This window comes from Myotis yumanensis, unplaced genomic scaffold (genome assembly GCF_028538775.1).
Source record: "Myotis yumanensis isolate MYYU_CA2020_CCGP unplaced genomic scaffold, mMyoYum1.0.hap1 SCAF_16, whole genome shotgun sequence".
Lineage (NCBI taxonomy): Eukaryota > Metazoa > Chordata > Mammalia > Chiroptera > Vespertilionidae > Myotis > Myotis yumanensis.
The window spans coordinates 15,790,263-15,803,080 of NW_027223767.1; the positions used below are offsets into that span (position 1 = coordinate 15,790,263).

The window sequence follows — 12,818 nt, forward strand, 5'->3', positions numbered from 1 at the left end:
CTGAGTTAATTAAACGCTTTGGCAGAGCCAAGCCAGCATCCCTGTGCCCTCCCACGGCCAGGTGGCCTTCTGTCACACATGCCACAGGTCACAGGGCTGCACCGTGCTCCGCGTGGGTCTCAGGCCCCAGCGTGGGACTGTCTGCCAGGCCAGGCTTCCCTGCAGAGGCAGGGACGGCAGGACCAAGCCTGACGGTGAGGCCGAGGCCCTGACGGGCTCAGACTGTCCTCATGAAGACCCCACTGCTCAGGGGCCCACATCTGTTTCAGACACGCCTGGGATTTCTCTTTGACGTGCTGGAGAGCCACCTATGTGCTGACGGAGGCTGCAGGCTCCTCATTGGAGGGCCCGGAGGAGATTCTGCAGGTCGGTGAAGACTGCCAAGACTCCTCTGTCACACTGAGCAGATATGACATCCATTACCAAGAGCTAATACAGGCAAGGAGGCCAGGCTGGGGATGATGCCCGGCTGGCCAAGGGGGCAGCTGCAGCTGGAGCTGGCAGGGCTCAGCGGCCGCCCCACTGCAGAGCCCAGGCTGGATACTTGCCCCGCCCATAAGCACCTCCGTAGGGTTCCCATTGTTCTCCATTCAATGTTTGGACAGCGATTCTGCTTCTCATTCACTGCAAAAGCGCGTCCCTGCAGACCTCTGGGCACATTTACTGTGAGGCTGGAATTTTTGACGGGCTGGGTTTCAGAGGAGGGATTGATTACAGATGGAGTGCTTGGCAGGGACCTGGGGCTCCCCACAGACTCCCCCATTTAGAAACAGAATAAAGATTAGGAAGCTTGAGCAGGGCAATCTGGGGCAAATCATGCTTTCAAGGGAAGGGAGGGTGGACGCAGGGAGGGAGAATCGGCTTATTCCCATTCAGGGGCATCTTCTCCAGCTGGACAAAACCCTGGCCTGGGCTGAGCAATGAGCTGCAAGACCCAGCTCCATGCCGTGGCCGCCCCAGGCCTCTGCGCAGGTTCTCCTCTCACCTGCTCGGGACTGAGCCCGTGTGGGGCTGATGGTGTTGTCTCAGCTCTGCCCCAACCCCTCCATCACCATGGCCTCCTCGCATTATGTTCACACACACTGTTCCCCTTTCAAGACTTCCGGCCCTGTCTGTGCTGCTCCCTCTGCCTGGGGGGCCGTCCCCCTCTTATTGGATCAGCAGAGTTTCAGTTACCTTTCAAGGTGTAATTCAAATGCCACCTCCTCCAGGAAGACTGCCAAAATTGCAGCCTCCCTCAGTGAAAATCACAGCCCCAGGATGTGGCTGCTTTCTGCTCTATTTCACCTTTGTTTACATTCTGCCTTAGGAGGGTCTGCTGCTTAACTATCTCTGTATTTGCATAGCATGTCATGAACCTAAACGGGATGTTGGTGCAAATTAAAATGTGTCTTATTGCCCAATCTTTTAAAAAATATACTTTTATTGATTTCAGAGAGGAAAGGAGAGGGAGATAGAAGCATCAATGATGAGAGAGAATCATTGGTCGGCTGCCTCCTGCACGCCCCACACTGGGGATCGAGCCCGCAACCTGGGCATGTGCCCTGACCGGGAATCAAACAGTGACCTCCTGGTTCATAGCATTGCCCAGTCTTCAGGAGACATGCTACTTTGTGCGGTAAACACGAGCAGGTCTTGCCTGTCCAGCATCCACTCCCTCCACTTCAGGTAGCCAGGGCCCTATTTTCCACGTTCAGTCCATGTGGTTGAGATGCTGCTGACCTAACCTCCTTATCAGGGGTGGGCACGTGTCTCAGATCTGACCAATCAGAGCACAGGGATTAGAACAGGGACAGGCCTGTTGCCCAAACGGAGCCAATAATAAGACCAGTGAGCACCACCCAGTGGCATTCGCTGGCCCTCCTGGGAGTGAGGGGCTTCTTTCTGCTGTGGTTGCTAATGTCCACTGCCCACGGGGGCTGTGGTCCAGTGAGCCACCACGTGGGGAGGGGCTGCCAGGCTATAATGCCTTGGGGAGACAGGGGATCCTAGACCTGGGGCTCCCTACAGACTCCCCCATTTAGAAACAGAATAAAGATTAGGAAGCTTGAGCAGGGCAATCTGGGGCAAATCATGCTTTCAAGGGAAGGGAGGGCGGACGCAGGGAGGGAGAATCGGCTTATTCCCATTCAGGGGCATCTTCTCCAGCTGGACAAAGCCCTGGCCTGGGCCAAGCAATGAGCTGCAAGACCCAGCTCCGTGCCGTGGCTATAATGTCTAGATGGGGCAGGAAGCCATCTGCAAAACGGTGCTGGACAGGCACAGCCCGCCCAGGTGCCGGCCGAACAGGGCTGGTGTGAGCATGTCCCGTTCAGCGCATGGCCCTGGCCCAGGAGGCGAGGACACGGGTGAGCCCCCAGAGGAGTGTGTGGCTGTGCCGTCGGGTGGAGACCGGCCCCTGGCAGGAGGTTCTGGGAGGAAGAGCCTGGCCAGCAACAGGCTGGAGGCCAGGGCCCCGGGAAGCCACTGCAGGGCACTGAAAACTATGTAGTCAGACATGGGGACACCACTTTCCAGTTGGGAAAATTTCCGTCCCACTTGGCTTCCGTGTCACCTGTCGAGTGGGTTAATAATCTCTGTTTCAGTGTTAGTGTCAGAGTCGAATACGAGCACATCAATAAAGCTCTCATAGTAGGTGATTAGCGTTACTCTGTGGCTGGGTTCTGGGCCCTGGCAGGAGTGCAGGGTGAGGCAGCAGGTGATGGGAGCGCTTGGAAACGGAGGCAGCAGCATGGCCCCTGGCCGCTGGGCTGGGCTGGGCCCTGCTAGGAAAGTAGCAAATACATCTTAGTCATCTTTGTATGCCCAGAACCAGCACAGTGCTTGGCATAGAGCAGGACCATACAAATATTTAAAAATGGAGATTGGACTTGCAGTTGACATCTGCTAAGGTTTTCTAGACCATCTCAGAACCACCTCGTTGAGAGAGAGACAAAATCGTATCACAGCATGGAAAGCTGTGAAGTCAAGAGACGCAGATGGAGCTTTGGTTCCGTCACTGTGTGTTCTGTACGACCCGAGCACGTCCCTTAATGTCTATAAGGCCCAATTTATAAAATTCCCCCGTAAAAGAGGGCTACTAATACTTTGTCTGCCCGCCCCCTAGGATGTGGTCCAGTTCAGGAAGGCCTGGCGGACGGCAAGCCCGGAGCAAGCCTGCAGCACTGTCCGCGGCTCCGTTTCCACAGGCGGCCCGGCTGGACGGGGAACCAGATGCGATCTGTTGGCAGGGCAGCCAGTGGCCTGGCTCAGAACAGTGCTGCCAAGTGCTTGGTCGGAAGGGCAAGGCAAGGAGAGACGGGATTATAGACAGGAGAGAACACAACAGGAAGAAGACAAAGATAGCACTTGAGAACTAAGGCTGTGAAAACAAGCCCCAGGGTTCCCTTGCAAGGTGCACAGGGGTACCCTTGGAGTGAGCACTTGCTGCCTGCCAGGTGCCATGCTAGGTGTTTGCAGGGGTGACTTCCCTTACTCCTTGCAATAACCCTGGGAGAGCACTACTGTCGTTACCCCTTTCACAGATGAGGAAACTGAGGCATGGGGGTCACGAGGGATCTTCATTATAAGGTCTGAAAGCAATGTAGAGGTTTAAAATTACTTAAATTCATGTAAGTGCAGACAGGAGGTATCTCGTGACTGGTCAGCAAGGTGTTAATTGGGCCGAGTTCCTGCTAGTACACAAAGCAGGAGGTGACAATGACCTCGAGAGAAAAGAGAATGTACTTAAAGGCATTTTTGAGTTGTAAGTGTTGAGTGGATGTGGGACGGTGGTGGTGTTGTTTACGCAGTCTCTCCTGGTCTCTAGGTAACGCTCCCAGCACAGTGTGGTGAACAATGGGGTCAAGGAGAACCAGCTCTCCTCCTAGGCCTGGGCCTGGAGGCTGGACTCTCTCCCAGAAGGTCTCTAGGGGCCGGAAGGGACGGTGGCTGCACAGGCTCCCGGGCCAGCTTCGCTCCCAGCTCTCTGGCCTTAGCCTCCTGCTTGCTCCCAAGGATCAGGTGGCGGGAATGGCTGGGGCTTTCTGGGTCAAGTTCAGCCCAGGCTTAGGGAACCCTGGGGCTGTGGGGTAGATGGCTGAGCCTACACATCCGTCCGGGATCTCAATGTTCCTGCCACTCGATCGCAGCGTTTCAGGGCCAGAGGCTCCCTGGGCTTCTTCCATTCCCAGGAGGGTGGCCCCGCATGGATGGAGTCGGACTCGGGTCCTGAGGGCCCCACCCAGTGGATGGCAGCCATGTGCCCTGGCTTCTCAGCTCAGCCCAGCAACCAACCGCCCACCAGATCTGCAGCCCACGGGTGGAAGGGCTGAGGCTGACCTCACCAAGATGGAGGGGGGAAGACAGAGGAAGGCTGCGTGGGTGGGAGGTTCTGGGGAGCCACGCAAGCAGGAAAGAAAGGCGACCAGGTCCCAGGAGGCAGGCAGCAGCGAGGAAGCCGGGCTGCGGGAGGCCGGGAGGAAAGCCAGGTAAAGAGATCCCAAGAGAGGGAGCAAAGAGGCATGTGGAGGGTTGCAAGGAAAGCAAAGGGCCACCTGGGGAAGACAAGGCAGTGCCAGGAGGGAGGCCCCGCGGCGGCTGGGTGATGCCTGGTTCCCAGGGGCACACTAGCACACTATGGCTGGGCGCTGAGATGGGGGAGTTGAGTGAGCTGCTTTTGCTAGATGAATGCTCCAGAAACTGCTCGGCTTTTAAAGGGTTTCTAGCAAGGATTTGAAGACATTGGAATGGGCGGAGGGAGAGACCCGGGGGTCTCATGGGAGTGAAGGGCATCACCAGAGATGGCATATACGATGGCTTGGAGTTGCCAAGGGGAGAGACCGCCCTGGACGGGGAGAGGCCAATGCCAGGAGGAGACAATGAAGGCGGAAGAGATGGATGGCTTCTCCAGGTGCAGAGGAATGGGAGGGGCGCAGGCCCATGGCCCAACCCACTGAGGGCCAGGCCTCAGGGAAGGTGGGAGCAAAGGTGTTATTTATTGCAAGGCAGCAGGACAAGGTGAGGCGGGGAGTCTACCCTCCAGACACCCGCTGGGATGCTGGGCTGGGCTTGGGGACAGACATGGTGGCAGGACGGGATGATGGACTCAGCGGCAGCCACCGCAGTCAGGCCGGATTAATGGAGAGCCAGCAGGAAAAATGGGAGAGGCAGCAGGCTTGGTTCAAGGAAAATGGATGAGGGTTAGCAGCAGGAAGAGCAGCAGATAAAGGGGGATCATCCAGGGGGGTGGGTGGTCTAGGGTTCCCCATCTCCGGCTGAGGGTGAGAAGCCACACCTCAGGCCCTGGAAGACTGGTGAGAGTGAGCAGGGCCCAGGCGGGAACAGGCCCCGGGAGGCTGGCAGGAGGAGCCACCGAGGAGGGGCTCCAAGTCAGAGAGGGACCCACACTGATGGGTGTTGGCTGAGCTCACTTGGGCCTGGCGGCGGGTCCTGGGGTCCCCATCTGGGGTTTCCTAGGCCTTCACTGAAGACCGACAGGAAGCACTCGGGATGACTAGTGGAAGCCCTTCCAACCCAGCCCACGCTGTTGGGCTCAACCACCTAATAAACATGCTCAGAGTCGAAGCATCCAGATCTCTGCTCTGGAACCGACAGCGGTGAACAAGAAGGCCACTGTCTAGTAAGAAGGCAGGCCGGCCACCGCCTTTCTGCTGTGTTTCAGGAGCCCCAAGAACCACGCGCTCTCAGCAGCCGGCCCTTCCAAGGGCGATGGAGACCGTGGTGATGTGGGCCGACACTCCTGATGCTCAGCGAGCTCTCATTGCTCTCGCAAGCTGCTAAAATAAGAGTCCCCTTAGTTAAGGAAGAGAACCCTGGAGACCCCGGCTTGGCGCGGCTCCTCTCCTGTGGTCCCAAAGGCATCACTCAGACCCACTCCTGCCTTGCAGACCCACCCGGCACTCCCTCCAGAAGGGAGGTGAGGGAGAGACTCCATCAGCATCTCTCCCCCGAGTCCCATCACTTCCCTGCCTCCAGCACCAACAGGCAGAGGGAGAAGGGAGCACAGCACCTCTCTCTGTCCTCCTCTCAAGCCCCGGGCCACCCCCAGCCCCGATGGCCCACGCGCCACGCTGTTTGCTGACCAGGGCCAGGGGCAGCATGGCCCTGGAGGCACACCCCCTTGTTTAGCAGGGAGGCAGGCTCCTGAGGTTCTGAGCTTGAATTCCAAATGCATCAGTACCTGGGAGACAGGACCTGCAGTTCTTCGTGGCTGGTGTTCTTCAGCTCACAAAAGATAACCGCTTACAGATTACAGAGCTGGGACAGACCCCTGTACAACCCACCCCAAGAGAAAGTGCCTTCCTTGTTCTCTGGCCAGATGTGGCTCAGGGGTTGAGCACTGACCTATGAACCAGGAGGTCACAGTTCGATTCCGGGTCAGGGCACATGCCCAGGTTGCAGGCTTAATCCCTGATGTGGGGCATGCAGGAGGCAGCCAATCAATGATTCTCTCTCATCATTGATGCTTCTATCTCCCTCTCCCCTCCTCTCTGAAATCAATACAAATATATTTTTAAAAGGGCGGGGGGGGGGGGGGGGTTACTGAGCACCAACTACTTGCTTGGCAGAGACCTTGCCCTTGAGGAGCTAGCCAAGCATGTCAAACTCATGGCTAAATGAGGCATGTGGCCCGCTGGCCGAGTTTGACATGCTTGAGTTAGACAGACACAAGGCAAGCATGTAAACATGCTAAAACCCCCATAGGACCCGGGCTGGAAAGCTGGACAGATCAGAGGGGGAGCATGAAGAACACACTTCTGAATGTTGTCATCTCTGTGACTTGGGACAGCCTAAGTAACCCAGACACGCTGCGTTCACCCATGTCCGTTTCTGAAACTAATCCGTGAATAGTTCCTGAGGAAGCAGAAGGGGATTAGAGAATGACCTACACGTGTAGCCTTTGTTCATGAAGAATAAAAATTCTAGAGGCCTGGGATAGTCAAGGCTATCACAGGAATATTCACACCTGAAGGGTTCAACTGCCTGCATCCTTGGGGCTATGAATGGACCCTGACACGAGGCAGGAGTAAGCCTCGCCCACCTTGAGTCAGAGACAGGAGACCCATCTGGGGGGAGGGCCAGGAGAGGCTGGGAAGATCCTGAATCAAAGCAAAGGAGTCTGGACTTGACCCTTCCTCGGACAGGACGTGCTTAGGAAAGGGACGGCTCCTGCGACAGTGTAGGCCGTGCTGAGTGGGAACGAGTACAGGAGAATGCACTTGTGTGGACTCTCAAGACTGTGATAAAGGTCTTTAGGGAACAAGTGATCCAGGATCATGGCGTCACTGAACACAGGTGTTGCGATATTATTTTCCCTTCCCGTGCCTCACTTTATTTATCTATAAAATCAGAATAATGGTGTCTGCCTCACACAGATATGAGGATTAGTTAAATTAATATGTGGGAAGCACTTGAAGCAATGCCTGGTGCGTAGTATGTGCTCAGTAAGTGTTAGCTTTCATTGTCATTTCTTTCTTTCGGGTGGGAAGGAGTGGCAAACAATCCACTCTGCTCAGATCAAGCAGAAAAGCAGTCTCAGTGGTTCTTATGTACATATCACATTTCACTCTGCCCATGGAACAAAGATGTAAATTATTTCAAACAGACACGCATATACTTTAAAATACTGAGTTTATTTAAAAGATCAGCACAGTAAAACTGCCACACAAATAACTTTAAAGCGATCAGTGATGAAGACAGACAATCCTATCAATTCAAGTGTACACATTAACTCCTCAAATTAAACCCTTTAATTTCCCTTGAAGCCTCTTTAATTCTGAGGTTATATAAGATTAATCAAGAAACATTAACATTAAACAAAAATCAATTTTGTACAAATAAGTGGGATCAAGCAGCTTAAACCATCACCTGGAACACTTGCACTTCAGAAAAACCCCAGGTGACAACACTCTATAAGCTACAAACAAGATTCACATTATTCCATGGGAACGTCTACATCACTCACTCTTCACATTTTTTTTTTCACAAGCCTCAGGCAAGAAACTGAGGGAAGCTTTTCCCAGGCAGTGGCCTTCTTTCCACACATGTTCCTTTTTCTGAATTCAGAGCTTCTGAAAACACAGAAGCTTTTCTCTTGGTAAAATAGGACTTATGAGACTTTCGACGACCAAGCTATTATGGTTCTGAAGTTTCTTCCCTTCCCTGGAGACCCAGACCCAGAGGTCTTCATGTCATTCAAATCGGTTCTCTCCTCCCACCAGGTCTCTCTGGTCTGGAAACATCGACGTGTCTGCCTCGCCAGCGATGGAAGGGAGTCCTGCACCTCTGACCGGGCACAAGAGGCCAGGCCCACTCGATGTGCTCTGATCTCCTCTGAATTCAGAGAAAGCTCTGTGTGTCCGAATATGTCCACTGATAGCAAGAGAAGACTTTGAGGAACTCAACATGTGAGAAGCCGCTAGGAGCTGCACATGGAGAGATGTGTTGATTGTTGTGATTGACAACTGGTGGCTCCTATTCTCACTGAGCTGCACAGGGCCGAGGTCTGGCAGGAAACCTGACCCGGCTCGCCTCGAGTCCGTAACCCGGTGGGGACAGGTGTCCTGTTGGGAAATCACTCGACATGGAAACGTGAGCCAGGTGAGGGGACCGGACAGTAATTGCACTTTTGTGGGCACTACTGATCCACCTGTGGGTTCTGAAGCAACTTGAATCCCTGTATGAAATACACCAATCTGTTACTTTTCAAAACATTCTGATCACCAAACTGAGCCAGTGGAGGAATGTAGCAACAGGAAAATAATACATTCAGAAAATATACTGTCATAATCAATTCACGTTTCCTGGGTACTAATCAATGTAACACATTCCACCGTAAACCACCAGGACCATTGCCATGATGATGACCTCACTGGCGCGTCCTTCCTCTCCTTGGGCAGCGCCTGGGCCTGGATGGACAGCCTGGGTAAAGCCTGGCCGTGCCTAACGCCAAGGGTGGTGCCGCCGCTCCTGCAGTGGCACGGAGCCCCGTGGTGGAGAGCCTTCAGGTGGCAGCCTCCAAGAATTCCGAGGTGAACACAGCTTCCGCGTAGCCTTCGCACACGTCCCGAAGTTCAGCAGTCACGGACCCCAGAGCTTCGTCCACCAGCTCCTCTGAAAAGCTGAAGACAAACAACGCAGCTGAAGGTGTGCAGCCAAAGATGGGAGCCTTTCTTCACTCGGCTGGGGAACTCACCAAGTCAATTCTAAGATTTAAACGGAAATGCCAAAGGCCAAGGACAGCCAAGATACTTCTGAAGGAGAAAGACAAGGTGAGCCTTGCTTTCCTAGATATTAAGATGATGCACTTAGGGACCAGAGTCCGGCTGGAGGGAGGGGCCTGAACTACAACCGATGGCCTCGCCCTCAGATGGTGAAGCCAGTGGTGACCAGAAACCAACCAGCTGCAACCCAGTCAACCCAGACCCACGGACAGAAACTGGGCCTGCCTTCTCTACGGGATGGGATGGGGCAGGACACTCAAATTTGTGTTCTTTCTCCTTACACACTCACACACACACACTCACACTCATACACGCACACACAATTTTTTCCAAACTGTTTCAGAGTAAGTTGCAGACTTGACATCCCTCAAGTGCTTCATTTATATTTCCTAAATAACCGTAATTCTCTTAAATAACCATAATTGTAAAAATCACTGTTATCTAATCTCATCTACAGACCTTTTCCAAAGCTTGCCAACTGTCCAAATAATGTCCTTTAAAGGAAAACTCCCCAGCCCAGGATGCCACGCTGGACTTGGCGGTCATGTCTCTTCCCTCGCCTTTAGCCTAGAACCGCTCTCTGGCCTTTGTCTTTCAGGACCTTACTCTCTACAGAGTAAGGCCTTTTTTTGTAGAAGGTCCCTCAACCTGAGTTTGTCTGATGCTTCCTCACGGGGAGACTCGGGTGACGTTTTTGGAACAGAAGCCACAGAAGGGATCATGTTCCCTGAGGGCTCCTGTCACCCTCTCACTGCTGAGTGAACTGTTACCCTTGGTGACAGTGATGTCTGCCCGGTGTCTCCCCTGTGCAGTACTGTTTCCCCTATGCAATTAATAAGTATATTGTGGGGAGATCTGTGTGATTATGTAAATATCTTGTTTCTCATCCAACTTATCTGAATCAATTATTACAGGGCTGCCAACACTGAATTTCTAATCTCATCATCCCTTCTCCATTTAGCAGTTGGCATTCCACTGTAATAAAAAGCTTTCCTTCTCCTTTGTTTATGTATGTATGTATGGATGGATGGATGTGTTCATTCATTCGTATAGGCTTGGCCTGGTAGATTCTCATTCAGTAGTTTGTAACTCATTACCATTATTGCTTATTTTGACACTCAGAATGTCCCAGGTTGGCCAGTCAGAGCCCCTTCCAGCTGGCTCCTGGGTGCTCCTGACAGGGGCAGCATTCTCTGCTCTGAACACTTCCCCTGGTGCACGATGTTCCAGGCTCCTCCTTCATTTCCCAGCCCCAGGCCCGGAATCAGCCATTTCTCTGAGGAACCTTGGCACCTTTTCATGGAAAATAGTATTTAGAAACAAAGATCTGGTATAAGTGTGCTCACTGCTACCGGTGCCACTGCCAGACAGATTCAGACAGACAGACACACATACTCCATGCGATATCTATCAAAACTGCAAACTCGTAATACCTCCAATCCCAGTTCACCAGCTGGTTCATTCTAGCCTTCCCCTGGAAACCTGGCTCTCACTATTCACAATATACTTACTGATCTGATCAATCCTAAAATACAGAGAAGTCGTTTTAGAGCCGTTAACCCATGCACTGTGTATAGAAACCTACTCCCCAGGATCTAGTGTGTGCTTACAGACTTTTCATCTTTAACCAGAGGCACAGAGTCAAGAGACCATGTTCAGAGTCGCTCAGACTCGTTCTTCTCCGTCCTGCCCCCTTCAGCATAGTCTTGTTATTCACTGGACGTGTAGTCGGGGTCAGGCTCCTATTTGTATCCAAGTCAGGGCCCCCATCACTGTTAATTTGGATGGATATATAGGAAACATCAACATAGTTCCCAGAGTCGGAATTACACAAAAAAGGTAAATGCAGACAAGTGTCACTCACCCTCTCCTGTTACCCATTCCCATGCCAGCTGTTTGCTTACTTTGACCATCTTTTGCCTTTTAATTGGCATGTTTAGTTCTCTTTCATTTAATGTAATTCTGATATACAGGGTGCCCCCCAAATGTATACTCACTTTGAATTATAAAATCAATGTTTATTAACATGCAGTTCAATTTCAAAATTTAAAAGAATCTACAGAAATGAATAATTTTTTTGTCAACGCCTGTTTTCAAACTGATGAGCGTTCTGGTCCAGGCACTGCTGACAACTCAAAGCAGTGGAATCACAAACATCAAGAATCATTTCGTTTGGTATATGTGTGCCCTCAATTCATCCGCTGTTGTCGGTTTTGTACCATAAAATTATCTTTTATTAATCCCCATAAAAAAAAAGTCTAGTGGCACTTTAGGATAAATTTTCTTTGTTTAAAGCTTAGTCTGGCTTCATCCATTATTTCAAATCAGTTAAATCTGAAGAGGAGTGAAAATTAAGTGAGTTACCAGCTGTTAAAGTGTGTATACATTTTTGGGGACACCCAATATTTGAGGTTCTACTATGAAAACACTAAATATTTTCTAGTTGTCTATTTGTTCTCCATTCTTCCTTGCCCTCTTTCAGATATTGTAGTTTCTCATTACATTCTTTTCTCTCTATGAACTTGTATTATTCTCTTAGTGGTCACCCTAGATTACAATGAGAACCCCTGACTTAAAGTCTAACACTAATTGATATGCCTGCCATTTTCCCAGAAAATGAAAGATACCTTACAACACCATCTCTATCATCTCCCTGGCTTATGTGCTATTGTTACTGTGTGTTTTAAATGTATGCACACACCCTAAGACAGCAGTTTATTGTTTTATACAGTCAATATTCATTTACCTACACACTGACCTTTTTAACAATTCATACCTTCTTATATTTTTGACCTTTCATCTGTGACTATTTTGCTCTGACTAAAAAATATCCTTTTAATGCAGTGGTTCTCAACCTTCTGGCCCTTTAAATACAGTTCCTCATGTTGTGACCCCCAACCATAAAATTATTTTCGTTGCTACTTCATAACTGTAATTTTGCTACTGTTATGAATTGTAATGTAAATATCTGATATGCAGGATGGTCTTAGGTGACCCCTGTGAAAGGGTTGTTCGACCCCCAAAGGGGTCACGACCCACAGGTTGAGAACCGCTGTTTTAATGTTTCCTACTGTGAAGGTCTACTGGCAATACACTTTTCAGCTGTGTTGGAGCCTCCTTACCTTACTTCTTGAAATATACTTCACTGGGCTTAGAACTGTGGGTGGCGAATTCTCCTGTTTTAGAAATTTAAAAGCCCTAGCCAGTTTGGCTCAGTGGATAGAGTGTCAGCCTTCTGACTGAAGGGTCCCAGGTTCGAATCCAGCTAAGGGCACATACCTGGGTTGCAGGCTCAATCCCCAGTAGGGGGCGTGCAGGAGGCAGCCAATCAATGATTCTCTCTCATCACTGATGTTTCTCTCTCTCTCTCCCTCTTCCTTCCTCTCTGAAATCAATAAAGAAATATATTTTTTAAAAAAAGATATACTAGATCTCCCAGCTTCCATGGTCTGTTTTTTCTTTCTTCCTTCAGCTGATTTTAAGATTTCCTCTGCCTCCCCCACCTTCCCTCCGAGATTCCGCACTCTCTTTATCTTTGACTTTTCAACATTACTATGATATGCCTACGTATAGATTTACCTCTTTCTCTAGCTT

General features: G+C 51.1%; 1 protein-coding gene across 2 annotated transcripts in view; it reads right to left on the reverse strand.

The window, feature by feature from the left end:
- Positions 1-7,621: 7,621 nt before the first annotated feature.
- The window catches only part of KIAA0753 (KIAA0753 ortholog), a 61,015-nt gene continuing 55,818 nt past the window's right edge, over positions 7,622-12,818 (reverse strand). For both annotated transcript variants that reach the window (XM_070394401.1, XM_070394400.1), the window contains exon 18: positions 7,622-9,122. In XM_070394401.1, coding sequence (XP_070250502.1) covers positions 9,005-9,122 — 118 coding nt within the window. In that variant the 3' untranslated portion in view covers positions 7,622-9,004. The remainder of the gene's footprint in view (positions 9,123-12,818) is intronic.